Raw genomic sequence first — 27,092 nt, forward strand, 5'->3', positions numbered from 1 at the left:
TGTATGTCCAACATTTATATTAGAATGTTGACCAATAATTTTAGAGAAAAACTTAGGGTTGTTGAAATACTAGCCAAATTCTTAAGGAATTTTACGAACTTATTGTAAATTCTTAAAGAAATGCAAAAACAAAAAACACAAATTTTTTTCTAAAACTATGTTAAAAAAACATTTTCCTTCTCTTTTTGTTTATAAATAAAATGCAATATTTTGTAAGGACTGGATTGTATGCAACAAGCAGAAACCATTTTTGTAAGGTCATATTTGATAAAAACATATTTTTCCCTAAAATCAAAACTATCAAAATAGGCTTAGAGGGTGTTTGCCAAACACACCTTTAAGCTAAAGAAAACCTTTAGCCAAAACATTATCAGCCAAACAGGGTCTTAACCTTTGACCCGATTTTTAGTTCAACTATAAACCAAACAAAAGTCGACTAGTTTGACCCAAAAAACAAACCAAAACCTAAACTAGAATCCAAAATGAAATCAAACTTAACAAAACTCAAAAACTTCTTATCAAAACCAAAAAAAAAAAAAAAGGAACATGAAAAACACTAAAGAACATTCAATATGAACCCAGCAATGAAGATTTCAAATCAGACTAAATATGGACAAACCAAAGACAGACATGGTGGAAATCATGCAATGATCAATAATTTAGCATTCATGCATTTTGATTATCACTAAAAAATCATGATCTTGTCAAAATAGATTTCAATTCAAAACTAAAACCCTAGGATTAAAACCTATTGAAAATATGTTATTGATACAAATAAACTCTATATTATTGACTAATAAAGTCACCGGAAAGGTTTTGTGCCAAGAATTGGTCCAAATCATAGTGTAAGGTAATGTTCTTCCCAACAATACAAAGAACATTGCCTTAGAACCTAAAAAATACCCAGATATAAAACCAGTTATCAAACCTAGAACTAACATTTTAGGCCTCTAAAGCATGCTTTGTTAGTTTTAACAAATCACATTACCATAATCAAGCATATTTGAATCAAAAGAACCAACAAATAACATCAAATCATCCAGATTATGCAAGATGTTCCATATCCAAAAACTATCAACTTAAAACAGCCTAGATGTTCATGCCATATGGATTCAAAATTGGTTTTTCAAGACTCATTTTTGTCATTAACAGACCTAGAAAATCTAGTATAAACATCATTGCTTCAACATGCATTGCATAAGTTAAAATAAAACAATATTGTTTTATAAAAAAAAACTTAAATATAACCAAACTATCATAGTAACAAAAAGGACATCCACAACACTACTTGCCAACCATTCTAAATCTCATCTCCATGCTTGTAAACATAATAGAGACCAAATGACAATAGAAAAACCACTCAAGCAGGCTATACAGACTCCACTTTTAGGTTAGAAAGTATACCTTCAAGCTCCTAGAGTAGCTACTACCCTCTGTGCTTTCCTTGTAAAGTATTTATTCCACAAAATTGTTGTCTTTTCAAAGCTTAAGAAATCCTTATGTTAGGCTCTTAAACCTTCACACTTAGAGTTTCTTTATCAACTTTTTATCTTTTTTTATCCTTTATGCTCTGATTTTTAGGGGGTATTTATAGTGTCTTACTAGGGTTTTTGATGGGTTCAAACATAGATTGATCAAATGTTATCACCTTGACAAAATGAAAGGTTTTTGGAGCACGTTTTACAACTGTGAGCTCTGTACCTATGTTGGTTTTTCAATGATGATTTTGCAACAAACTTGGTTTTTGGAGGTTATGGTTGTTTTCCTAGACATGGAGACCAAGGAGCTTGTTTTTTGCTTTTTGATCTTGAGAGAAATGTGGTCAACCTTTAATAAAAACTCACTACTGAGAAGGCTTGAAGTGTGAACACACAAACAATATCAATGGTTTCGTAAAATGGATATCACACTCAATAAGGACTAAATTAACCATTTTTTAGGCTTTATCGAACAAACTCCGACATCATTATTGTTGAAGACCACCTGATCTTGGTAAGGGGGTGCACCCCTTTTCTTTAGATCCAACCTTGCTCAAATTGAAGGTTTGTAGCTCCACATTCATTAGTTTGAACTGTCAACCCGATCAGTCTAGAATGTAGTGATGGTTAATCGGGGATAAGATGTTGTTGAGTTCGTTGAAGAAAATGAACTGTAAACTTTTGATATAAGTAGTTGATCTTTGTAGAGGGGGTGTTTCTTAGTTGAATGATAGTTTTTACAACCCAAAAAATTATCAAAAATGCCACATTTATTCACCTAAAAGTGCCTAATTTATAAGTCAAAACTATAGAAGAAAAAGCTCAACAGTGGCTGAACGACACGTTATCTAGGTTAAAACCTAGAAATTAGGGTTTTTAATTTGGGATTTGATGTATTTCATTTTAGTCCTTATTTTTCCAGTTGCTTTTAATTGCACCCTGATGCAACCATATTATTCGATAGTTTCACTCACATTTAACTAGTGTTTGGCCTATGTTTTATATATAAAATGCCTTGGTATTCTTTGTTTTATGTTTTGAATGCACTTTTGGATGAAAGATGCAAAAAGGAGTAAATTGGAGGTAATTGGCATATTTGACCTTCAGTCGATGTGCAGAACGTGAGCTCTAGAGGTCGAAAGGAAGTGATTCTAGTGGCATTAAAAAGCTAACATCCATACCTTTCTGGACATCTAAGGCAAGAAAATAAAATAAGAAAGAACATGGAAATCACAGCCTTCAAAGTCAAATCTCGCAATCTGCCAATGTTGACCTTCGGCCATTCCAACTTGAATATCTAGAGCTACAGAAATCCAATTGATGCAAACTCAATTTTATTGGATTTCTAACCCAAAGACCTATGAGGGAGATATGATTTTCAAAGATGACAAATGAATTCTGCTAGTAAACAGGTTTTGTGAAGAAATGAGTCCAAATTACATTTCGAAGCATCTAAACCAACATCCAAGTTTTTATTTCATCAATTTAGCTCCTCTAAATCAAAGCTTGAAGATTTCATGCAAGGCTATTTCTCTATTTTTAGCAAAATAGTTATTGAAGTACTTAAATGTAAATTTTCTACTTAAGAGAGGACTATTTTGTAAAATATAGACTAGGGTTTCCTAGGATATAAAAAGAATGAGAGAAGAGAAGGGGGGGCAGCCAGCCAAGAAGAAAAAAACACCCTATTCCTCTAAGAAACCCGAAATCATGCATTCCTCCTTCTTTTTGATTAGTTGTTCAACAAACATGTAAGGCTAAATTCTTTTTCTTGGTTGCAAGGACACGAAAACCTTCGGATTTCAAGAACTGTGAGATTTATTTTACCTTTTCTTTTCAGTTTGTATAATGAATATGTTTGTTCTCCTATGCTTCTTTTTCTTATGATTGTTTATTTTAATTGCTAGAGTGGACTCTAAGTTATTATTGTAGATAATCTATTGCTAAGTATGGTATCAAAACCAGAGTTGTGGTATATGAACTTATGAAGCAACTGAGTTTAATAATTATGACGGATCTACGTTATTCTTCTTTATGGAAACATGGGTAACCTTGTTTAAGCACATTGTCTTCTTCAACCTTAATATAATTTTTCATGGCCTATTTAACACTAATGAGATTTCTGTTAGAAAAAGTGTATATCCTTTCCTATAGGAAATATATATTACACTAATTAAAGGTTATATGACAATGGGTTCAATGAGTCTTTCCATATTGAACCATTGAAGATAGGCTTTAATGCTCTTATCTTCTTGCTCTATGATGGTGAGAAGCTTAGTGGTGCTCTTTTTTGTTGGAATACTTATGCTAAAGCAAGAGTGAGTTTAGAGTTGAGATCACAAAAATAGAGGATAAAGCCAGGATATATACTATGGTACCATGCACATGCAAACCTATAGAGTATTGTTGTAAAACCTTTACATATAACATTATTATCTTATGTGACAAGCTTAAGCTTATATCTCACATTTTAAATGTGATCTGAGGGGTCTGTGAGCCCCTCAAGTTGTCTAAATTGACTTTTTCAATGACATAGTCTTTAGATTTTTTATTGACTGTCTAGTATTTTATGATGAAACAAAGATTCTCCCACTTGGTAGAGCTTGAGTTTAATTTGTTGAGTCATGAATTTCATTTCATACCTACTTCTTTTTATATGAGGGTGCATGAGTGAGACTCATATAGGGATCCACGACAACTCGATCCTTATTTAGAGTGTCTTATATGATAACAATGGGTGTAACTTTTGTTGATTGTAGAAGAGCAAGAGTTACTCATTTGTATGTCATTTTTCCTTGTCTTATAGGAACTAGAGTTGTCATTGCATAATTAGTGGTGCCTGCATGAGAGCTTATTGTTGTGTAAGAAAAAAGGTGTAAAGATAACATCATTGAGCATTTGAACCTAATAGGATAGTTTTTTAAGACCTTAGGGAGCTAGAGTCCCTGAGGTAAAGAGATAAGTTACTCTTGTTCTAAATTTTTATTAGCTATAGAAAAAGTTTTAACAAGTAGTGAAAGGGAATCAACAAGCATTTTGTTCAGTTCCCCATAAAAAATGTAATTTATGATGTCATGAAAAAAAAAACTTCACGTAGAAATGGGTTTTTCCAGTGCCTACCATTAGTTGAAGTGGTTAGTGAATTGCCAGTGACATATTGATAAAAAATAATCAATCATGAAGAAAAGAGGAATTCATTTATGCATAGATCATGGTGCGTGTTCGCATTATGATCATTGGCAAAAATATAGTGTTGCATAAAAAGCTTTTACTTGTAGATAATTTATCATGAAAAAATTATATGTGTGAGCATTGCACGTGTCGTGTTTTAACTCTTCAAAACTTGAAAAATACATTGAAATATATGCAGAAGTTGAGAATTATTTTAGTACTATGATGAAATCTAAATAATTGTTTTGGCTCAAAATGAGAGAGAAAGAAGTTAAGCTAGTCCAAGTGGACTGAATAACAGTTTATTTGTATTATGGCCTAAAAGAACTAGAAGTAGTCAGTTTGGATATCTCACCTAAACGGACTAGAGGCACCCTTTTTAAGGTGTTGGCCTAAATGGGCTACATCTATTTTTTTTTCCCTCTAATGCGTGCAATGCACTTGCTAAAAAGTGGGTCACTTTGCTACCTTCAAGTGGTGCGTGCAACCCACTTTGATCTTTTTTTGTGGTTAGAATTATCTCGTTAAAATCTTTCTAAAGGTATTAGGTGTGTCATGATCGGGTATCAAATCCCCAATGATTCATTCTTTCATTCTCTTTTTTTCTCCTCTCTCTTCTATCATGCCATGTCAGTATTGTAAATTAAAAAAAAACATGCAGAATGAATGTAAAAATGCATGAAGTGAATTAAAATTAAAGATGAAGAAATATGTATAGGTACATTTTTTTCATGGTTTGAATATGGGAGAAGCAACTTTAGTTCTATTTTTATTTCTCTATTTGGATTATGGCCTAAACAAACTATTTTTGTTTTAAAAACCGTGTACTATAAGTAATCATTGTTAAATAAAAAGTATCATAAAGTAGTTATGGTAAAAACAATCTACATTAAATTTGCGACATCAATTAAAGTAGCATTTAAGTAATCAAATCCACACTTTGATCACCTCTTCAAAACCCTAGTAACTTCATTAGCTCAGAACTCTCGTCATTAGGATACGATGGTGACATCGGCAGAGAATCCTATATCAACCATTTCATGGATAGGTTTTCTTGCCTTTAATATATCCTTTAGTTGGAAAAAAAAATATAATAGCCCATAAAATTCAATTGATTTTGATATATTGCTTATTCGTAATAAGCAGAAAATGAGGGTTCTTTTTCTTTTTCTTTTGTGTCATAGTCTTTCAGTACACTGTCTAATGCAACAATTCTTGATTTCTATTCTTTTTAAACTGTATATTTCATAATACCATTTATCATGTTAATAGTTAATCATCTTTAAGCATTCATATAGACTACATACATGTAAGATACAATAGTATTATAGAAATGAAAGGTATATAAACACCATATGCAAAATATAAAATTTACCAACATGCCATAATTTATGTATCCTATATTCATAAATAAATATCATACAGTTTTACAAAATACAAGTCACCTATTCTCACTACTACATATATTATTACATGATCGTACGGTTTCACAACGAGCATATTATAAGATTTATAGATACCATGGTCATGAGATAGTCCTATTACAAATCAAACTTGATGCACATGCATAAACATTATTTATGGTACAATTGAGCAAATAATATAGTTGTGGTTAAGATTAATATCTAAAAGCAGGTTTATATTAATAACTTTTTACCGGGTAAATCTTGAATACATTACTTCACATCTTCATGCAACATAGTCCACGTTACTTTATTTTAAGTTATGTTCGACAAACAACTTATAACATATATTATGGTCTAGGAATTCTTATACATATAGAATTCTTCAGTGCGTAAATGATTCATCCCTAGCTATAACCAATTTATATAGTTTCTTAAACATGATTTCTGATCGGGAATAATACGTTATAATCTTTCTTTCTTCATATCAATGAATGCTTTCAACCGAGGCTATTCTTAAAATTCACTTTCGATTGTCCTAGTGTGGACACCATTAGCTAGAGTTAATCTCATCCTTTACTCCTAACTATCGAACATGGATACCATTAGGCAAGCTAATCTTTGAGATTTTTCATGGCTATCCAGCATGGATGTCATTAGTCAAAGCTAATCTTATACATCTATTCTCAACTATCTAACATGGATGTCATTAGTCAAAGCTAATCTTATACATCTATTCTCAACTATTTAACTGTCATTAGCCAAAGCTAATCTTATCATTTGTTCATGACTGTACAATATGGATATCATTAGCTAAAGCTAATTTTTAACATCTATTCTTGGCTGTCTAACATGGATGTCATTAGCCAAAACTAATCTTATCATTCATTCCCGGCTATCTAGCATCGATACCATTAGTCAAAGTTAATCTCAATATTCTTTATAATTCATGGTTAATCAAATAATAGAATCCAGACAACAATACCTTATAAAAAGTACCTCAAGAATTTAACAAAAATAGATGAAGGTTGAAATCACCTGCCTACTCCCCCAGTAGTATGTCCTCGCCCAATCGAAGATTAGATTCCTGTTATACCTCTTGGTCCATAAAGAGACCATTAATTAGTATATTTTATCCATATGCATCATCAAAGATTATTTCCACACATATATGATACACACACATATAAATATCTTTTTATATTTGTGTATTTTATTCACGTCTTTGCATGGTAATAATGTTATAAATAAAACATTCATTCCAACTTTATTGAAAATTATCAACGAAAACTAAGTTGTTACAACATTGAAAATCATCAATGAAAATTATGTAGTCATCTATTTTTTTTTATCATATAGTTAAGAAAGATAGTTTTCAAAAAAAAATATGTTATTAAATTTTAGAAAGTCAATGGGTCTATTGATGGGTATGGTGAATTTTTTTTTATTTCATCTTTTAATATTGGGTTGATTGAAATTAAGTTTCATAATTTATTTCATTTTGATTTCTATAAGATTATCATAATCTTAAAAAAAATATCAGGATTGGTTTGACGCTCGATTTTACGATCGTTCATTTTAGTTAGACCAACGGTTAGAAAACAAAACTTTTTCTTAGTTTATATTTGACAAATAAACAATGCAACTTACCTCAGTTAAGTTGCATTGAGGGTGTTAATACCTTCCTTTTATGCAATCCATTTCCCAAACTCTAAGACCAGTTAGGTTTCTAGTTACCAAAATACTGGGGGAATTTTTCTTTTTATCATATAGTTAAAAATGATAGTTTTAGGAAAACAAACATGTTATTAAATTTTAGAAAGTCCATGGACCTGTTGACGGGTATAGTAAGTTTAACTATCTTTTTTTATTTCATCATTTAATATTAAGTTGATTGAAATTAAATTTCATAATTTATTTCATTTTGATTTCTACAAGATTATCATAATCTTAAAAAATTCTCAAGATTTACAATCATCCATTTTAGTTATCATATAGTTAAATAAATAATAATTTAAAACAAAATAAGTTGCTAATTCAATGAAATTCACTGCCTGGTTTGCAGGTTTGATATAATGACCCGAGTTATCTGATTCACAGGTTTAGCGGATTAAACCATCAAACTTGATGGATTTTTTTAAAATTTCTAATCCTTTAATTTTTCTATTATTTTTTTTATTTCACTCTTCTTCATTATTAGATTGATTGAGAAATGAAATTCATGATTTTTTATTTGACTTTCTATAGGGTTATCATGATCTCAAATAAACATCTTTTTAGGTTTTGCAAGCATCTAATGATATCATAAAATTAAATAAAAATAATTTATAAAAATAACAAAATTATTAAACATATTGAAATCCATGACCCAGATCATAGGATAACCGAGGTCAATCCAATCTAGTATTGTTTCAATATTAAAAAAAAAAAATTATCTTCAAGTTTTTTTCTAAAGCTGTCATGTTTTTACTTGTCATCCAAGTTGAATTTGGACACATTAAATATAATAATTCACTTTGGATCAGTTCTCACACGGTTTAATTCGAAACTCGAGCTAGTTGTATACTATATATCCAAGCTGCTGCTTGCATGTATATTGACTGCTCTAGAGATTGGATCTTATGTATGTGCTTTATAGGTTGGCAATTTCTTGTTTTGCAATATTGCCTATTCTGAATTTGGATGTATTTCTTCTCCCACTCGAAGCCATGACCCTGTTTGCATCCCCATCTTATCCTGAATCTCATATCTCAACAATATTCCAAATAAAATCTTCCCCTGCAAGGAGCATAATTTAATTTACTGAATGCTATGAATTGAGATCAACAAAGATAACATATTTGACTAGGGCTGTGATGGTTAACCTTCACTCTCCTGTATGAAGCCAAAGTTGCTAAAGGCTCATTTGACCTCTGCACTAGTCCAGCTTGATGAACTAAATTGATCATCTGGCAGCGGTTGCATCCACCCAGCGACTGTTAACAAAAGCAAATGAAAGAAGTGACATTGAGATTCAATGCTCAATCTGAAAAATGTATATCAATCCACTGAGTATGTTAAGTTCCAGAGGTTTACTGGTAGCCCTTAAATATGAGTAATTACGTTCCTGAGTCAAATTATAACTTCCCATTCTTAAAAGTACAAATCAAATTGACTATCACTTGCAAATGTTTTCTGGACTTGTGTTGGAAGAAGGGTGAAAACTCAAGGAATCTCCTAGTTGCTAATGAACTTGTAAAGGACTCTAAACCATACATAACAAGTAATGCAGGGAAAATTAAACAGGACATTGAAAAGTATAGCAAGTTCATATAACTGTACTGTGTCAACAAGCTCAGGTTTTTTAATATTCAAGTATTACAGAAATTACAGTGACTTACCATAAAATTCTTATTTCCGATTTTGATATTTAGCCATCCATCTTCGGCATAAGGCTCACCTCCATATACAACCAGGTTGGGCCGGAATCTCATTGGATTGATTTGAACTGATGTTCCACGAGTTCCTTTTTGTGCATCTACTAGCAACAATAATGGTTTCTCATCAATTTTATGCATATTTCTATGATCATCAATAAAATCACATTTCTTTCCATGCAACAACCAGAACTAGCAAAGTTCATTTTCTTGTGGAAAATAAATTATTCAGTCCAAAAGAGTGCGAGTATGAGCTTGTTCTGTGAATGTGAAGTTGTGGGGCAAAATAGTGCGCACTGGAACATACTTAAGCTCAATCTGTTGTTGAGGTCGGACACACTCTCCTCTGATATCAATAAGAACTGAGCTTCATTGGCAAAATTCAATCTGCTCTCCACATCTCTGCACAAGTTCCTGCTTTTATTCTTCTTCAAGCTGGAGTAATTCTGGGAACTACAACATCTTAATAAAGAGCAAGGATGGCCAACAGCACGGCTAAACCACAAGTCGACATCATTCTCATAATATTGGACTTCATATCTGCTTCATGAACAAGCAACCATCATAACCCTCACACTGAGTATGAACCATGCTTCCTATCATGGATAAAACTAAGAGAACATTCAGAAGTAAGATGATATGAATAATATTCCAAAAGTATTTATAAAGCAACAACTTCACAACTGAATATTCACATTTCACACAATATTATGAAAACAAATGAAGTCAATATTACTCATCTTCAGATAGTCCAACAAAAAGGCCACATTGATAAAATTCCAGAATACAGCATGAAACTACTAGCACTTACAACTTCAAAATCAGTATTACCATACCTCTGGGCATGCAACTCAATCTCCTCTATCCCACCTGGATATGAATCTGTCTTCAGGTTGATCTCCAATTTTTCTCTACATCGAGGGGATTCTACAAACATTATTCCCTTATTGAGGTCAATATAAGCACTAATAGAGCACATGTCAGGAACCTACAAAAGAAATTCAGATTTATTAACCTTTTATCTAGGAAGGAAAACAAGAAAATGACAGCCATTCCACAAACATAATTTTGTTCACCTTTTTCTGTGTAAGGATTTCACCGCTTAGACTTTTAAGAAGCCATTCTCGATCATGTTGCAAACCTACTCGAGCCAGCAGTAGAAGTCAAAACATAATTCATGTATACCATAATCTATGATTTCTATCTACAATTCCAGTAAATGTTGAGACTACACCTCAATAAAATGTTTCAATAAGTCAAAAAGACATGCTATTAGATCCCACCTTAGCTGTGATTGATTTTTGGCTGGATAATATACTTTAAAAGCTGCTAAATGAAAGCTCAAGTTTTTCAGTTTTGAATGCTCTAACAGTCTCATGTCTCATTATATTTGAATGGTCATATGCTATATATATCATACTCGTTATAAATGTGTGTGTATGTGTGTCATGCACATTACTCACTCAAAGGCTGCCAGTTTAGTTTCAGCTGTGGGCTAGGTTTCTTCATTTAATTGTGTCACATAATGTCAGAGGGGATTATTAAGGAATCTCACTAACTGTATAGCTAAGGTTCAAGCTTTATATAGTATATGCACTCTTCCTGACAGTAACAAGGATTAGCATATTTATTTAGTGTATGGCATGTCCACTTAATAGCTAATTTATGGGATTGTGACTATAACTATAAACAGGATATAGCCACACAATTTACAGGAAAAGATTGGTAATTACCATTTTCAGAAAGAAAATAAAAAATATGCAGAATTAGATCCAATAAGAAGTTGTCTGTCCGTTAATACAAATTGAAAACTAGTGGCATGGGGAAGTGACTGCAACAAAATTCTCTTAACATTAGGAAACAAAAATATGATAAAAGAGAAATCAAAAACATTAAACTTTTTGCATTTGCCTAGTGCCAATACTGTCTAGTTTGCCTGCATCTTCAATTTGTTAAAGATACTCATTTTTTTAATGATGCTTGTTAACCTAGTACAAAAACAAAGAAATTGAAAAAATAAAATATACAGATGGTTCACAAATCTATGTGATCCCACATTCCAATTGAAAGGCTCATGTAGTGTTAAAAAGAAAAACAAATAGCTACCAGTGCTGCTCAGAGGCCAACTTTCCACACTGAATCCTGTACATGATTTTATTGGGTAAACTGTTATAGACTTGAGGTAATAACCAGCTTTTCTTTCATGGCCTGCAGTGTCAGCAAAGAATCAGATGACAGTTGAAGGAAACCATGTTTCATAAAAAAATCAGTAGTCTTTAGTCTAACAAATTTTGAAGGGATATTAAGCGACATCAATGTGTACACTCTACTATTGACCACTGGGAGTTTTAAGGTATAAAGATGTGAAATTTTGATTACATTCACAGTAGTGCAAAGCAAAGTGAAAACTAACCTTCATTTGACAAGAGGATGGATTTTGTTCTCAACATATTCCAGTTTTCTGACTTATTTGGCTTTGATACAAATAAACTTGTGATAAAATCAATCAATTTCTGCACATCCAAAATTGAAAAGAAAACAAGAGAAATCAGCTAACGAAACCCGTATTACATTAAAGACCTAACAGCATCTGATAAATTCTTTGGGAACTTCACTTTCTTACAACCAATACATTTAAAACAACCATGAGTGCTACTAAAGATTTAGATAAATGCCATTTCTTTATAAATGTAATTAAGTAGAATAGAATCTGCATGGATATAAAGAATAAGAAACACCCGGATAATCCATTCTCCTTGAAATTGGACTGTAAAGCACCTACCTTGGCATCTTCATACGTAGACATGTAACCAAATGACACTCTAACAGCCCCAGTTAGTTTTCCTTGTATAATATCATTATCATCCCAGCAAACATGACCAGCCTGAATTTAAAAGAAGAATTAAAAAGGCATTAAAATGCATCAATTTGCATTAAACCAATGTAATGAAATTAATACACCAGCAATAACAGTTCAATCAACTCTTTCTTCTTTGTCTCTTTAAGTACGATATTGCGAACAAGTACCTCTAAGTTTGAAAGAAGATCCAGGTGAGACAAGCCAAGATATTTTGCACATGCTCCTGGATTACAAAAGCATCCTGTCTACAGAAAAAAAGCAGACAAGTAACAAAGCAAATATTATCAGCATCACATAATGAAGATTGATTAGATGCTGACAGCTTCAAATTTCTCCAAGATCATCAACATGAGTGTGAACATCATGTACAAAATTTTAATAAAAAAGATGACATAACACAGTACATCCTGTGTCCATCAGAAGATCCAACTAATTGTTTATCAATGACTGAAGAATATGAACTTTCTACCTATAATCATCACAAATTGAATTATAATCAAATTGTTTTAGGTCATTTAGCAATGTCAGTAATTTACGATTATACAATTTGAACAATTGTGAATTCACCTCAATCTTAATCAAAATGGGCAAATCCCCTTTGATTAAAGATTTGATTGAAGAGTCATTTTTAATCATCTGTCCCATTTCACCTCATTGGTATTTATTATGCTTGAAGGTGTGAGAACAGGGTCATGTTGCCAGAAGCATATACAAGCACTGTTTTCTATTTATTTATTTTTTGAAGAAAAAAATAAGAAGTGTTTATTTGAAAAGAATATAAAATAAAATAAAAAATTGAAAAGAGAGGTGACAAGAAAGTGGGATAATTAATTGATAAAAATGATAAGACCACCTCTTCATTTCTTTTCTTTTTTTTAGTAAGAGATAATATCAGTTGTTTAGTGACATGGTCAAATCATCTGGATCTTCCCACTCATGGTGGGATAGGAATAAAGTTTCAATTTGGATAATTGGCAATTGAATAAAAAGAGATATGAGGCAAGCATTCCACAGAAGATGGCAAACAAACCCACACACACATGCACCAATGGTTCAGAATTTCTCAAATTTTACCCGTAACTGAATTCCAGATAAGGAAGCGAGTTTTTCCACCTCACTGTATCCAAACCAAGAGCCATCAGGCCTTTTCAAGTTGAATGACACTATGGAACCTGATTCATGACAAACTAACTGAAAGAGGAAAGTTGCAACCTGTATTAGGATTGAACCCAGTAAAAGTAACTAAAATATATAAAAAAAAGATGCATGCATATACAAATATAATTCCATACATTGATGCACAAAAGAAAAAGGCACTCCCAAGAAGTAGGGTATATCAGTCTTAGTCATATAGACAGAAAAGTGAAGTATATTTCTGAACAGTGTCTGGATTATAGATTATAGTTATTCATCACACAGTGATAAGGAATGCATCATCCATTATTGATACTCAGTACATTCTAGGATGCATAACTCTGGAGATGAAGACTGGAATTAATGGATGGAAATTTGACATACCTAATGAGCATTACATGTGAAATTCATAGGTCAGTTTGGCCTTGTCAATGATTACTGTCGAACAAAAGCAACAACTCTAGTTTTTCTAAAATCAACTTCCAACTATTTTTGTAGGATAAAGAAGTTGTAGTAGAGTGATAGCAGTGTTTGGTAAGCATCTACCATATAGTGCAGTCACACACAATAGCTGCAAGGTGACCAATTAGCAGGGCCAAACAACCACTGACTACTATGCAATTAGGGCCACAATGAGACAAGAAATGAACCTCGCAAATCAACACAGCATAACTTTTATGCTTAAGAAAATGAAGTTTTAACAATGAATCTCTATTATAATTCTCAAAGGAATTAGTTGTCTATTTAAAGATAGATTTGACAATTACCTTCTATATTTGTAAATATCTTATTCTTTCCTTTGTTAGGATACTAGCTGTAGGCTAGTTGTTAGGAAAGTAAGTATATGGTAGGTTAGCTATTTTATAGGAGCTAGAATTTAGCATGTAATTTTATTCAAGATTCTCCATAGAGGGAACACAACTTTTCCTGTTCAAAGTATTCTAAGTTTGTATAAAAGCCTTTCTCAGCCTAACCTAGTTCTGTCTTTGTTTGTTTTTCTTGTCTCTTGTCCTCAAGTCCATCTTAGTCCTAGTGCAATTCCTTATTCTCAGTTATTCTAGATCAAACAATCTTGGCATCATGTCTTCAGAAATGTCTGAAACTTTCCTGATTCATTCTAATGGCAAGAATTACTCAGCATGGGCATTCCACTTCATGATATTTGTCAAAGGGAAGGATCTATGGGGCCATGTAGATGGCAGCAGCCCTGCTCCTGACAAAATCAAAGACAAGGAACAGCACGCCAGGTGGGCAGTCATGGATGCACAAGTCATGGCATGGATTTTAGGACTTTCGAATCCAACATCATCTTGAATCTTCGATCCTCCACAACTACAGTGATGCTGATTGGACTAGTTACCTAGATACTAGGAAATCCACTACCAGCTGGTATATGTTTCTTGGTGATGCGTTTATCTCTTGGAAATGCAAGAAAATGGACTTTGTCTCCAAGTCATCTAATGAGGCTGACTACCACATCATGTTTGTTGCTTGCTCCGAGATCATTTGGCTTTTCCAAGGTTCAACCTACACTCGGGCATGCTGACAACACTAGTGCCATCCAAATTGTTTTCAATCCTGTCTACGACAAACGCATGAAGCACATGGAGGTTGACTGTCACACCATTCAGGAGGCCTTTGACCATCAAGTTATTACCCTCCCACATATCACTACTACTCTCTAGATCACCATCAATTTGATAATTGATGAGGGATGTCAAAGGAGTTGGTTGTTTATTTAAAGACAAATTTGACAATTACCTTCTATATTTGTAAATATCTTATTCTTTCCTTTGTTAGGATACTAGATATAGGCTAGTTGTTAGGAAAGCATGTATATGGTAGGTTAGCTATTTTATAGGAGCTAAAGTTGAATTCAAGATAAATATCGATTTTCCAAAGAGAACAAAAACATGGACAATGATCTATATGTGCTTTTAAATAAAGAAATTTGCTAGTGCTTTACTTTAGTTAAATGTCATTTCTACAGACAAGAGCTAGAATAATGTGAAAACATATGGAATTACTCACATGAACTGACCTTTAATATTTATCATAAAAAAGAACCAACCTTTGAAGTATGACCTTCATAAATGATGCAAACATTAGCTTCATTTTCATGCCTTAGGCCCAAAAGCATCTTCTTGACATACATGGTAAGTGCTGCAATATGCCTGAAATAAGTAGATTAGGTATTGCACCATTATACAAGATACATAAATCATGTCAGAAACTCAAAACTAATGACCTTATAATTTACCAGATCAATTAAGAAGTTTTTTTAAAAGAAATGACAAGCAACACGGCAGATATAAAAATTGTCATTCTAAAATGTGGGATATGAATATTGAAACACCAGAACTGAACTCTAAAACTGAGGATGGACAAGGCATTGAGTAGTAGTTCGACTCCTTCAAAAGTCCACTATTTCCATCTCTAACAGAACAGAAAGGGCATAAAAGAATAGGGCCCAATCAATATCTGCACTTTCTGTGGCTTCTTGACAACTGACCAGCACCAAAGAGAACCTTGTTAGCACTAATTTCAATAGCTCTTATACAAAAATTAAATAAATCATTGATTCCCCATTACATTGCTCGTACAACAATGCCTAAGAACAGGCTGACTTGCTATAGAAGATTATGCAATTCATATAGATTAAACTTTACGAGCCTTAATCTTTAAAATGCTTTTTCAATAAATTCCTCCAACAAACAATATCCAACATATGCTACAGTCAAATCACAAGTTTTTCCATTCAACAAAGTACAATAAATCCACAATATCCTGACATATTTTACATACCGACTCATCATGGATGGAGTTAGGGAATTGAGGATTTTGAACCCATGGCGTATTGATGCTATACTCAGAAATGAAATGGTGCCATCCTCAAAAAGCTCTTCAATACCTTCTCTTCTTCTAACAAAGTCCATGTCAGCAAACGATGCAGCAACTGTGCCTGAAATGTTTTTAAAATCAACCAAAGTAGTAGACATTATGTATTGAATTTAATTATTAACACATCTAAGCACAAACCTCCGCTGAAGTAAGTCTTCTTCATCAACCTGGCAGCATCTGTAGCATCACAATAATGTAGATGAAAGTTAGAGAACTGTGACATCTCACAACAAATATCAGTAATCCAATAGAGTGATCCTTGGTACACGTGTCTAGAGGAGCTCCAAAAAAAAGCAACCACATCTAGCACTAAATCTTCAAAACCAATCACTTACCATTTTGAACAACAAGAGCACCAAGTCCAGTTGGATAGCCAAATAGCTTTGACAGGACAACAAGGCAAAACATGAATATGGAATGATAGTTTAAAAGAATAAATGAATCGACAGAAAAATGTATATACCTTATAGAAAGAGATTACAACAAAATCCACAGCGTACTTGGATAAATCTGGAGGGCATGTAGTACATCCTTTTGCAGCATCAATCAAAACAATCCAGTGACCCCTATTTACCAAACCAGAAGACTATTGATCAGTGCTAACTGAAAAACCAGTAAAGTCTATGCAGCATAAATAGAAAAAAGAACTTCAGTTCGGGTTTATCTGAGACTTTCCTGATGGCCTCCAGCAAAGCGGGGTCAACGGGTAAGGTCACAAAAAGAAGGCAATTAACAGTTTTCTTTTCTTCGAGTTGTTTACATTTTTTTAACTCATAACACAAAATGTATTTTCAGCCTAAAATCAACCCAAACAGTTTATGGTGACATGCAACTTATTTACTTCGAGTGAGTGTATGGACAGTCCTAGGTAATCGATACAACCAAATTAGCAACTAGCAAGTTCCCTCGAAGGAGCGAACCATAAGAAAGAAGCTCATCATCGGAAGAAAATAGAAAATAACAAAATAAGATAGCACCTTACATACTTGCAAAAAGGAGAGCCTTCCAAAATTCTTTCTGAATTTTCCTTAATAAGATTAGCCAAGTCGAGACTGAATCTCAAACCAGAGAAATTGCATTCAGAAGGGAATGCAAATAGGTTATAAGCATTTCCTGCAAAAAGCAAAATACAAGATGAAGATAAAGTGACCTCTACCTTAGCAAACTCCAACACAATCATAGGCTGGAGGGAAACTATCATTTGCTGTGATGTTATCAATAATCTTCCATCTTTTTCCCTCATTAAAGCATCATGTAATATCCTACAGACGGGCCAACAGGAAATATATACCAAACTCAATTTTTCCTTTGAATGCTATAAAAAATCACCAAGGAGAAATATGACGTGGCGATTTAAACCAAACACCAAGTCTTGTCACTTTCTAAATAGAAGTTCTAGTGTGCTATTTTAAGGGTATAATTTCCAAGGATTACCAGTTGGCTCCTCTTCTAGAATTTTAGCTTCATTCCTCCTTTGCGTTGCATGTGGTGATAACTTCACCCGTGCCTCCTGGCCTCCAGATGCTCCACCTCCATTAACATTGTCTTCAACATCTACTGCAAATGCAGCAGCCCCTTTACTGAGAGCATATCTAAAAATTATCAAGGATGAACATATCTTGAGAGCAAAATGAGGATAAAAAAACAAAAGCATGAAACACAAGAAATTATAGAGCACTCCCAGTGTACATGTACCTTCTCCTGAATTCATGTGGGACCCACTTGTAACTACCTTTGGCTCCCCATGAATCCGAGCGGGAAGCACTGACCGAAAGTACCTCATAATAATTAATTAGCAGTAAAAAAAACCCCACAGCTAGGTGATTCCACAAATTGAAGGATACTCTCTAATACCAAGCACACTATTATGATTCTCCATAGTATACATAAAACAACTCTCCCTACTCCAGGGAAACGCCTCCCCAACCAACTTCAAAGCCGCGGTGGCCCCAGAAGTAAATATGCATTTATACTCTTTAGCAGATGCATTGCAATAATCAAGCACCTTCCCATTAAAAAAAAACACAAAACACTTCATGGTTCAACAAAAAAAAAAAAAAAAACCACAAAAACAATTCTTATAACAATCAAAATCAAATGAACTTTACCTGTTGTCGAACTTCTCTTATAATATCAGATGTTGCAGAACTTGAAACACTTTGGCTATCTATTTTTTTTCCCCAAAAATTAAAGAATTTTCACATTGACAGCTCAAAATAATAAACAAGACAAATTAAAGAAAAAAATAGGATACGTGGGTTTGCATAGATATTTGAGTTGAAATCTTTAAAGATTTCTTCCATTTGTAACTCAGAGTATAAAGTAGCACCAGCATGATCTAAATATACAATACCTGCAAAGAGGAAAGGAAAATTATAACAAATTGAAACTATAAAGAAACAAGAAAAGAAGTATTAGAGGTTAAAGAAAGCGACCCTTTTGGTCTAATCGATTAAATTCAGTGGCTCGAATTTCGTCGATAGATTTTGGACCGTTTGGATAACCATAGTCGGAACCGAATTCCTTCAAGAACTCAGCCTTGTCTGCATCCATGATGTTCTTTTTGGCTCTTCTTTTTCCTTTTTCAGTCACTTGGCCAGCCACGTGCTAAATAAAACGCCTTGAACTACTAGCAATAACAGGATAGAACTTTAAGTTAATTTATAACACAAAAGAAGAATATTCCAGCGCTATAAACGTAATTTACAGTATTACTAGACATGTGACATGCATCGCATCGCGGGTTAAATAATAATAAAAACATTTAAAAATTTCTAAAATAAAAAAAAAAATAATGTTTTGTCCTGGTTATAAAAATATCCAAAGATATTGATTCCTCTAAAAAAAAAAAAGGTCCAATTAGATGTTGGGTTATAGTATTAGATAGGATCAAAAACTGTTGGATCCTAGTGACAAGACCCAACACGCAATTGGGTCCTGCACTGTCAGATCCAACACCCACATGGATCCTGCACTAGGCAGGATCCTAAGGTATGTGGGATCTTGCACCCGGCAGAACCAACACCCAATTGAATCATGTATTATGAAGGACCCAAAGCTAATTTAGGTCTTGCACCCAGCAAGACCCAAAGCTATTATAGGTTTTACAGCACAGGACCCAATACCCAATTGGATCTCTTATATAATACCTAAAATTTATAAAGTATATGATGTGAATCAAAAATTTATTGAGAGCTCCATTAACTTTAATATGACCATATTAGAGAAAAAAAATTAAAAATTTTCAAATTTCTTTCAAAGTATTTTTAAAACTATAGGTTAGGTGCACCTTTCGAGCCTCAGTTTCTTGGGTCTAGAAGGGGATGTCAGACTCAGGTCAATAATAATAATAATAATTGATTTTACCCGTAAAATCAAATCTATGTTTAGTTTTCATAGTAGTAATATTTATTGTAAATTTAATAGTTCTTAGAAAATTTAACCCAACCTGAAACGAGAGAACAATTATCATCACCTAATTTTTATACAATATAAAAAAAATCTCATCAATTTATTTTAAAAAATAAATTTAAATCAAGGAAGGCAGTTAGTCGTCCTTATTGATCAAAGGTCTTCCATTAATATTCAATGGTGGTATTATACTGTAGTGAGGAATACACACACACACGATGTACAGAGGCATAGAGAGGCATGGGGGGTTGAATTCTCACGTACATGATAACATGGATTCACAATCCGTCCACCAAAGAAAATCAATTGTTTTGCTTTTTATTTTTACAATCTTCCTATGCCATGTCAGTGATCTTACTACTTTTTTGCATTGATTAACTTTAATTCCTTGTCGACAAAGGGAAAGAGTGTGTGTGCGTGTCCACGGTGCAATCAATTTATTTTGAGAAGGCAACGATCAAGAAATTTAATTGGGTATGGCTGCTGGGTCTGGCCACGTAGTCATACTCGTATGAAAAAGAAAACAAATTACAGTCTTCGATCCTACTGGGGCAGAACCCAACTCTCTGTGCGTGTCCATAGTGCAATCAAGTTATTTTGAGAAGGCAACGACCGAGACATTTAATTGGGTATGGCTATTGGGTCTAGCCACGCAGTCATACCCGTATGAAAAAGCAAAAACAAAATTACAGTCTTGGGTCCTGGCGGGGCAGGACCCAACTCTAATGGTTCTAGCAGGACCCAAAGCTATTGGGTCTTGTTGCAACGACCCAACAGTGGGTTCTGCTGGGGTAAGACCTAACTCTAATGGTACCAGCAGGACCCAACGTCATTGGGTTCTAGTGGAAGCAGGACCCAAAGCTATTGAGTCATGTTGCAACGACCTAACAACCTTGTCTGACTTACAAATAGTATAGACAACGCCCCCACACAGGCACTATAATGTTTGTTGAGTCTAGCTGAGAGGCAGGGCCCAACGCTAATGGCACTTTTTGGTAGTGTTTTGGGTCTGGATTGTCAACCAGACCCAACAACTCTGGGTCTGGCTCCCAAAGCCAGACCCAGCGGCTTGTGGCAGAGAAGGTCACGCCCCCCCAGCCACAATTCTTGACTAAAAACACAGGAACGGTTCCTACAGGTCTGACTTACAAACAACACGGACAACGCCCCCCACAGGGCTACAGTGTTTGTTGGGTCTGGCTGGGAGGCAGGGCCCAACGCTATTGGCACTTTTTGGAAGTGTTTTGGGTTTGGATTGTCAGCCAGACCCAATAGTGCTGGGTCCGGCTACCAACGCCAGACCCAGCGACTTGTGGTAGAGAAGGCTACGCCCCTAGCTACAATTCTTGACTAAAAACACTGGAACTTTTTCTACAATGTTTTCTCCCATATATAGCGTAGCAACTGTGCAAGTCAACATTTAATTGTCTCTTGGTCCGTAGTGCATGCATGCACAGTAAGTCCACAGTGAATTGTCTCTCAGTCTACAGTGCATTCATGTACAATAGAAATCTCATGCATTTTACAGTTCTGTTAATGAAGTTTTTTTAATCAATAATTAAAAAGATAATGTCATTAAATGGATTGAAAAATATATTAAGTAATAAAAAAATGGTAAACATTAATTTTTAATTAAAAACTGAAATAGGAAGTTGATTTTGTTAATTAAAAAACAAAAGATAGATTCACATGAAAATATTTGATTGGTACATTATTTTTGAATTTTTTTATTTAATTATATAACAATTAAAATGGATATTTGTAAGAAAAATAATTATTTAAATGCTATTAAAAGTACATTTTTAGTCTGAACTTCCTTTTCTTATTCATAAATTATTTTTTTTACAAAATAAATATATTTTTGTTATTAGTAGTATGATTTTTGAATAAAAACTAATGTCAATTAAAATAAGTATTTGAAAAAATTATGATGATTTAAAATAAGGATGAAAAAAATGTATATCATTAATCAAAACTCTCTTACCTTATTCATGAGTTTCTTTTTTTTACAAAAATATTTCTTTTTTATTAGAATATTTTTTAAAATAAAAATTATCATAAATTTTTATTAAAAAACATGCAAATATATTAAAAAATATAAGAGTAGTAATTTTGAAAAAACAAATATAAGATGTGTAAATTAAAAAATAATAAAATAAATATTTTATTCACATTACATATTCATGAGCAATTTCTTCAAAAACAATCACACATTATGTTCATATATAATAATTTAAAAAGTAATTGTTAATGTTGCACCTGATATCACGGCAAATTTTCTCTTTCTAAATGTTTTATAAAGAGCAAAAAATATTTGAAACATTTATGAGATGTAAAAGAGTCGTCACCTAGTATTATAGTTACTAAAAACCATAACTAGTCTTTCAGAGTCTAAGACAAATGATTGTTTTTGTCTTTTGAGTATAAAATTTGAGCTTTATTGCCTTAAGTTAGTGGAGTTTATTTAGGAGTGCAACTAAATAAGGTAATAGTGTTAGAATCATGAGAGGCTTATTGTTATCATTCTTCTTGCTTCAATTTTTAATGATGGGAGCTTGATTTGTGACAAAATAAGGGAAAACGGTGTTGTTTTCTACAGGAAAAAAAAAAGAAGAAGAAGAAGAAGAAGAAGAAAAAATAAGGGAGAGGGAGAGGGGGGGCCATCTGGCAGATTACAACTTAAATATTACCAATAGATTCATTGACAATTAGTTTTCATTGATAATTTTGTTTGTAATATTGACATGTCATATTTTCTGACGGAAATAACGAGAGAATACTTGCTCAATTTATTTTCACTCCTTGATTTCCACTTGTAATTCCCCTGGTATTCACCAACAAAAATGTTTTTGTGGGTGAATACCGACGGAAACAGTGTCATTATGTTTTGTCAATAATGTCATTGTAATTTACCGATGATATTTTTTTCATCGGTATTTTTGTTTGTGTTTATAAATTTCTAATAGTGTGAATATTTCGGGTAATTAGGATTGTTTACCCTTTTTTCACCTAAAATACTAAAAATATTACAATTAGCTTGCCAAAATTAGGCTAAAGGAAAGTTTTCAGTAGCCAAAAATTACGTTAAAGGAAAATTACAAGTCTATTTAAAAACAAAGATTATTTAATAAAACCCGATAAATAATTAGAGTAATTCAACTAGTCTGAAATGTTTTCTCATATTACTCAAATTATCAAAAGAAAGAAATTCATATAATTACCTGAATTATCTATTCTTCAAAATTTTAAACAACTTGTTATTCAAATTGGTTGGTTTGGAGTTTTTTTAATAGTCATCTCCCCTTTTTCATTCTATTTCATAATAAGCTATGTCATTCAAAGAAAAATTTTATAATTTCAAGAGAATAACTAATAACTTCGAAGAAAAAAATAAACACAAAGAAGAGATAATATAAAAATATTTTTGTTTAGGATTTATCTGTTCTAGTTGTATTTTTTTATTTCTTTAAAGTGGATTAGAAAAAGTAACTAATAAGATATCACTAATTACTCTTTAAATATCATAAAATTACTCATGTTTCAAGATACTAGAAATTAAATTTAAATGTTTAAATAATTTGAAATATCAACTAAAATCTCAATAGAAAATTTAACTAAAATTAAAATATAAAATATATGAATCAAAGTTTAGAAAATACGGAATGCAAAGTGCATATATAATTACTGAAATCAAGATTATTTTTCAGACATACTAGAGGATAGAAAGTGTTTATTAATAAAGGAAAGAAACTTTAGCAAGCTAGACTCAAACAGAAAGTAATACAATTGACAAGAACAAAGAAAATACTTTCACACATAGGCTTGAATCAAAGATATAATTGCATCAAGAGACTTCTTTCCATCATGAGCATTGCTAAAGAAGTTGTTCATGTATTCTTCCAAGACAAACTCCCGGCAACGAGCAACTCCATCTCTCTCCACTACTGAGGCAATGATCCAATCTTCTCTGCTGGTTTTGGGACAGTGAAGATTTTGGGATGGATACTCTCGATTTGGAGCTAGGAGCGCGCAGTCTATGTTCTGCACTTTTGTACCTTCCATTGCTTAGTCTGTAATAAGAAACATGTAATTAATTTGATGGTATTAGCTCGTAATATAAGGTTTGATTTCCATCATGCTCATGGAAAATTCTACTATAAAGATTAAATCTATTATAGTTTGAGAAAAATGACAGACAATGCAAGTGATTGTAGTTTGAGAAAAATTACAAGTGGTTATAATATGATTATATCCCATTTATTTTGAGATTCAAGATTTGGATATAATAAATATAACTGAACATAAGAGGAATGAATATCATGAGAGGATCTTGAAATCGGATTTTTCTTACAAATGTGATTCTAATTTCGGATTTCTAACCCGTGAGGAGTCACCCTCACCGCCATTGATGACCAAATTAAGCACCAGAGACAGGAGGGATCTCCACCCAATCGCCCTTCCTCTCGCCGTCCATCTCTTTATAGACCACTAATGCCATCTTGCAGTAAGCATGCCCATGTCGGAGTGTCTCCCCGCACCAACAGTAAGCTCTGGATAGGAGTTCATGTGACCATCTTCGAACCACTTAGCCCATCCATTGTCACTCCAAGCTTCAAAGTTAAGATTTTTAGTAGTTTTCTCACCATCTCGATTAATGATGTACTCAGGTATTCCCTAACAAAAGTTACAAATATTTATCAGTTTGACACAGAACGGAAGCGCACTAAATACATTTTTATTACATGATTGAGCTGGAATCCACTGGATTATAAGAAAACACTCAAAGGTAATCTTAAAAAACGATTTTCCCCCCCTTTTAGATCAACTTATGCATTTAATTAGCAAGATTAAATCTCCTTCCTAAATAACCTTAATACCACCTCTTCTATTGACATGATGTATCAAGAGAATAATTTTTTCTTAATCACCCCCACATCTTTCCCTGTACTTGTAAAAATAAAGTTAGCAAATGAGTGTTTAGTCGGTGTACAGAGTAGCTCTCGGATTCTAATCAACCTTAGTACACCTTAACAAGCAGGAAAAAGAAAAGTGATTAACCAAAAGAGAACCAACTCACTTGCATTCTTTAGGCCAATATTCAAGAGCTTCAGCATTAGTAATATAGAGCATGCTAATGTAATCCTTCCACTCTAATCCCTTCTCTTTCTCTGGCACAGAACTTGTACCATACTTCACCGACGGGCCGGCTCTCACACCTTTACGGTAGACAGCCTTCTTTTCAGGAGGGTGGCAAGAAATTGTTAGCAGCATGCTTAAGAGTAGAATCGAAATTAGTGCACTTGAGAACTATACTTTAAAGTTAAAGTTAAAAAAACAAAACAAAAACAAAAAACTAGTAATCGTGGATTGTGATGTAATCTATTATTGATTACAATAGCATTTTATATTTTATTTTGTTTTAATCTTTTTTTAGTTCTTGATTTTTTTTTCATTTTAATTTTATTTTTTATTTTTTCGTCGATTGAAATTTAAGTTTGATAAAAAAATTTATTTTTATTTTTTTATATTGTTATTGAGATTTTAGAATAAAGATTTGATTTAGTTGTTTGCAAGGAATTAAAAGTGAGTGAACCAGAATTAAAGGAAAGGAAAACTTGCATGCCTTTAATATTTTTTGTGAAAAAAATGTCAATTCTAGCTCCTTTTTTTCCATCCTTTAGTCATTTATTTCTTTTTTCAGATTCTTTAATGTTGTAACGGTTGAAATTTAAAATTGATAGTTTATTTTGAATTTATTTTGATTTATTTTTTAAGTGATTATCTCAAATACAAATATTATTTTGTCATTTTTTTAGCTTGATTTCATAAAAAAAAAATCAAATTTTATTGTTCAAGAAGAATTTAAAATGAGAGGATCAAAATTATATTAGTAAAATATTTAAAGGTTATTTTTTTATAAAAGAGTTATTATAGAGTTCTTTTAAAACATTATTTGGTAGGTTAAGTCTTGAAATTTGGATGAATATTTTTTTCTAGTTCAAAATTATTTTGGCGTGGGTGTAATGTAGCACGTGCCATCGATCTATCTAGTGTGAGATTATATTTGGGTTTTTGTTGAAAAAAAAAGAAGGGAACGATTATGCATTAAAAATCTAATCCTCTCATTTAAGAACTTTCATTTTAGTCGCTAATGAATTGATGGAATAATTATTTTTTTAATCATTTGCATTTTTTAGATTTTCTTCCTTCGGGTATGTGAAAAGATATTTATTGATGCATGCCATATCCAATATTTTTACTTGTAGCTTTATAAATTGTCTTATTTACATTTTCATCACCGTTTAGGAAGACGAGTTACATTAAAATCCTGAATTTTCACATTTTCCCTTAACTTTTCTCAACTTTTGTCTTTCTTTTCAATTTAATCTCAATCTCTAAAATTCTTTCTTCAGATGTTATTTATATGCTTAATTAATCTTGAATAAATAATTAAAATTATTGTTTTAAATTTAAGGAACATCTTTTTTAACTAAAGAGCTTTTGTAATTATTGTATTTTAAATGTATTCTTCATATGACAGATTGAATTGTTTTTTTATGGCACAAAAGTGTATATATTATAAATAAATGTACCATAAAAAAATTAGTTTGTGTGAATTTAATTTGTCAAATTTCATTTAAAGTCATTTCTTTTCAGCAACTCTATTTTGTGTTAATTTTCAAGGATTATGTTGGGTGTATTTAGTACTAGTATTTTAGAAATGAATTAATTTTTTAGAAGATTTTAACTTTTTTGACCTTTAATTATAACAATTATTATAGAAAAGTTTATTAAACTAAGAATAAAAGTTTACCAGATGTTCTAATTATATATATATATATATATATATATATATATATATATATATATATATATATATATATAAAGGGGTCCAAAACTCAGTAACTAAAGAAATAAATTTACCCATTTTTCCATTTCCTAGACTGCCTAACCGATCTCTGTCCAGGCCTTTGTAATAATCTAGGCTAGGCCCATTTTCGCTCATAATCACAATCTCATATTATTCTTAGAAATTAGCGCTTTGGTATGGAACAATTTATGATAATATGAATTTATATTTTAAGGAGTTTTAATGATCTCAATATAATAATAAAATAACGTTTTCATTATTATGTCATTAATATATTAAAAGAATTAAAGCAATATATGGAAACTTTTTTAGACTGATTTTTATGTAATGATGTATGAATAATTAAATTTTGTTCTAAAAAAAACTAAATTAAATCTTAAAAAAAAAACAAAGACAAATCATGAAGGGATGCATAAAATAAGTGCTTGATAAAGTTATTAAAAAAAT

The 27,092-nt window shown here is 32.3% G+C and overlaps 1 protein-coding gene and 1 pseudogene across 3 annotated transcripts; both read right to left on the bottom strand.

Moving 5' to 3' along the window:
* Positions 1-8,359: 8,359 nt before the first annotated feature.
* On the bottom strand, positions 8,360-19,000 carry LOC7483072 (molybdenum cofactor sulfurase). Of its 3 annotated transcripts, none has more exons than XM_024605785.2 (22): positions 18,799-19,000; positions 18,618-18,716; positions 18,472-18,530; positions 18,208-18,368; positions 17,798-17,955; positions 17,350-17,476; positions 16,827-16,929; positions 16,699-16,744; positions 16,502-16,540; positions 16,268-16,424; positions 15,534-15,636; positions 13,403-13,519; positions 12,496-12,573; positions 12,251-12,352; positions 11,882-11,981; positions 11,575-11,676; positions 10,545-10,609; positions 10,305-10,456; positions 9,776-10,008; positions 9,433-9,569; positions 8,917-9,027; positions 8,360-8,830 (listed from the first exon to the last, which is right to left on the bottom strand). In XM_024605785.2, exons 1-22 carry the CDS (start codon positions 18,914-18,916, stop codon positions 8,720-8,722), a joined length of 2,478 nt encoding a protein of 825 aa, XP_024461553.1. In that variant the 5' UTR covers positions 18,917-19,000; the 3' UTR covers positions 8,360-8,719. The 3 variants fall into 3 exon arrangements, with proteins under 3 accessions (XP_024461553.1, XP_024461552.1, XP_024461554.1); XM_024605784.2 differs by having other exon boundaries at positions 9,433-9,572; XM_024605786.2 differs by lacking the exons at positions 18,208-18,368; positions 18,472-18,530; positions 18,618-18,716; positions 18,799-19,000 and adding an exon at positions 18,059-18,161 and having other exon boundaries at positions 9,433-9,572; positions 17,798-17,920.
* A 4,584-nt stretch (positions 19,001-23,584) lies between these two features.
* LOC18101029 (scopoletin 8-hydroxylase-like) lies at positions 23,585-25,045 on the bottom strand (annotated as a pseudogene).
* Between the last annotated feature and the right edge of the window lie 2,047 nt (positions 25,046-27,092).

The sequence above is a fragment of the Populus trichocarpa genome, chromosome 7, assembly GCF_000002775.5.
Source record: "Populus trichocarpa isolate Nisqually-1 chromosome 7, P.trichocarpa_v4.1, whole genome shotgun sequence".
Taxonomy (NCBI): domain Eukaryota; kingdom Viridiplantae; phylum Streptophyta; class Magnoliopsida; order Malpighiales; family Salicaceae; genus Populus; species Populus trichocarpa.

What these genes read in the sequence shown, in the direction of transcription:
- LOC7483072 (XM_024605784.2), bottom strand. Translation starts at nt 18,916, where the DNA reads ATGGATGCAGACAAGGCTGAGTTCTTGAAGGAATTCGGTTCCGACTAT. An exon ending in TCTAGAAGAGGAGCCAACTG is followed by an intron (nt 17,477 to 17,797) that starts GTAATCCTTGGA and finishes TGCTTTTTGCAG; the next exon opens with GAAATGCTTATAACCTATTT. An exon ending in AAATCCTTACACAGAAAAAG is followed by an intron (nt 10,457 to 10,544) that starts GTGAACAAAATT and finishes TTTCTTTTGTAG; the next exon opens with GTTCCTGACATGTGCTCTAT.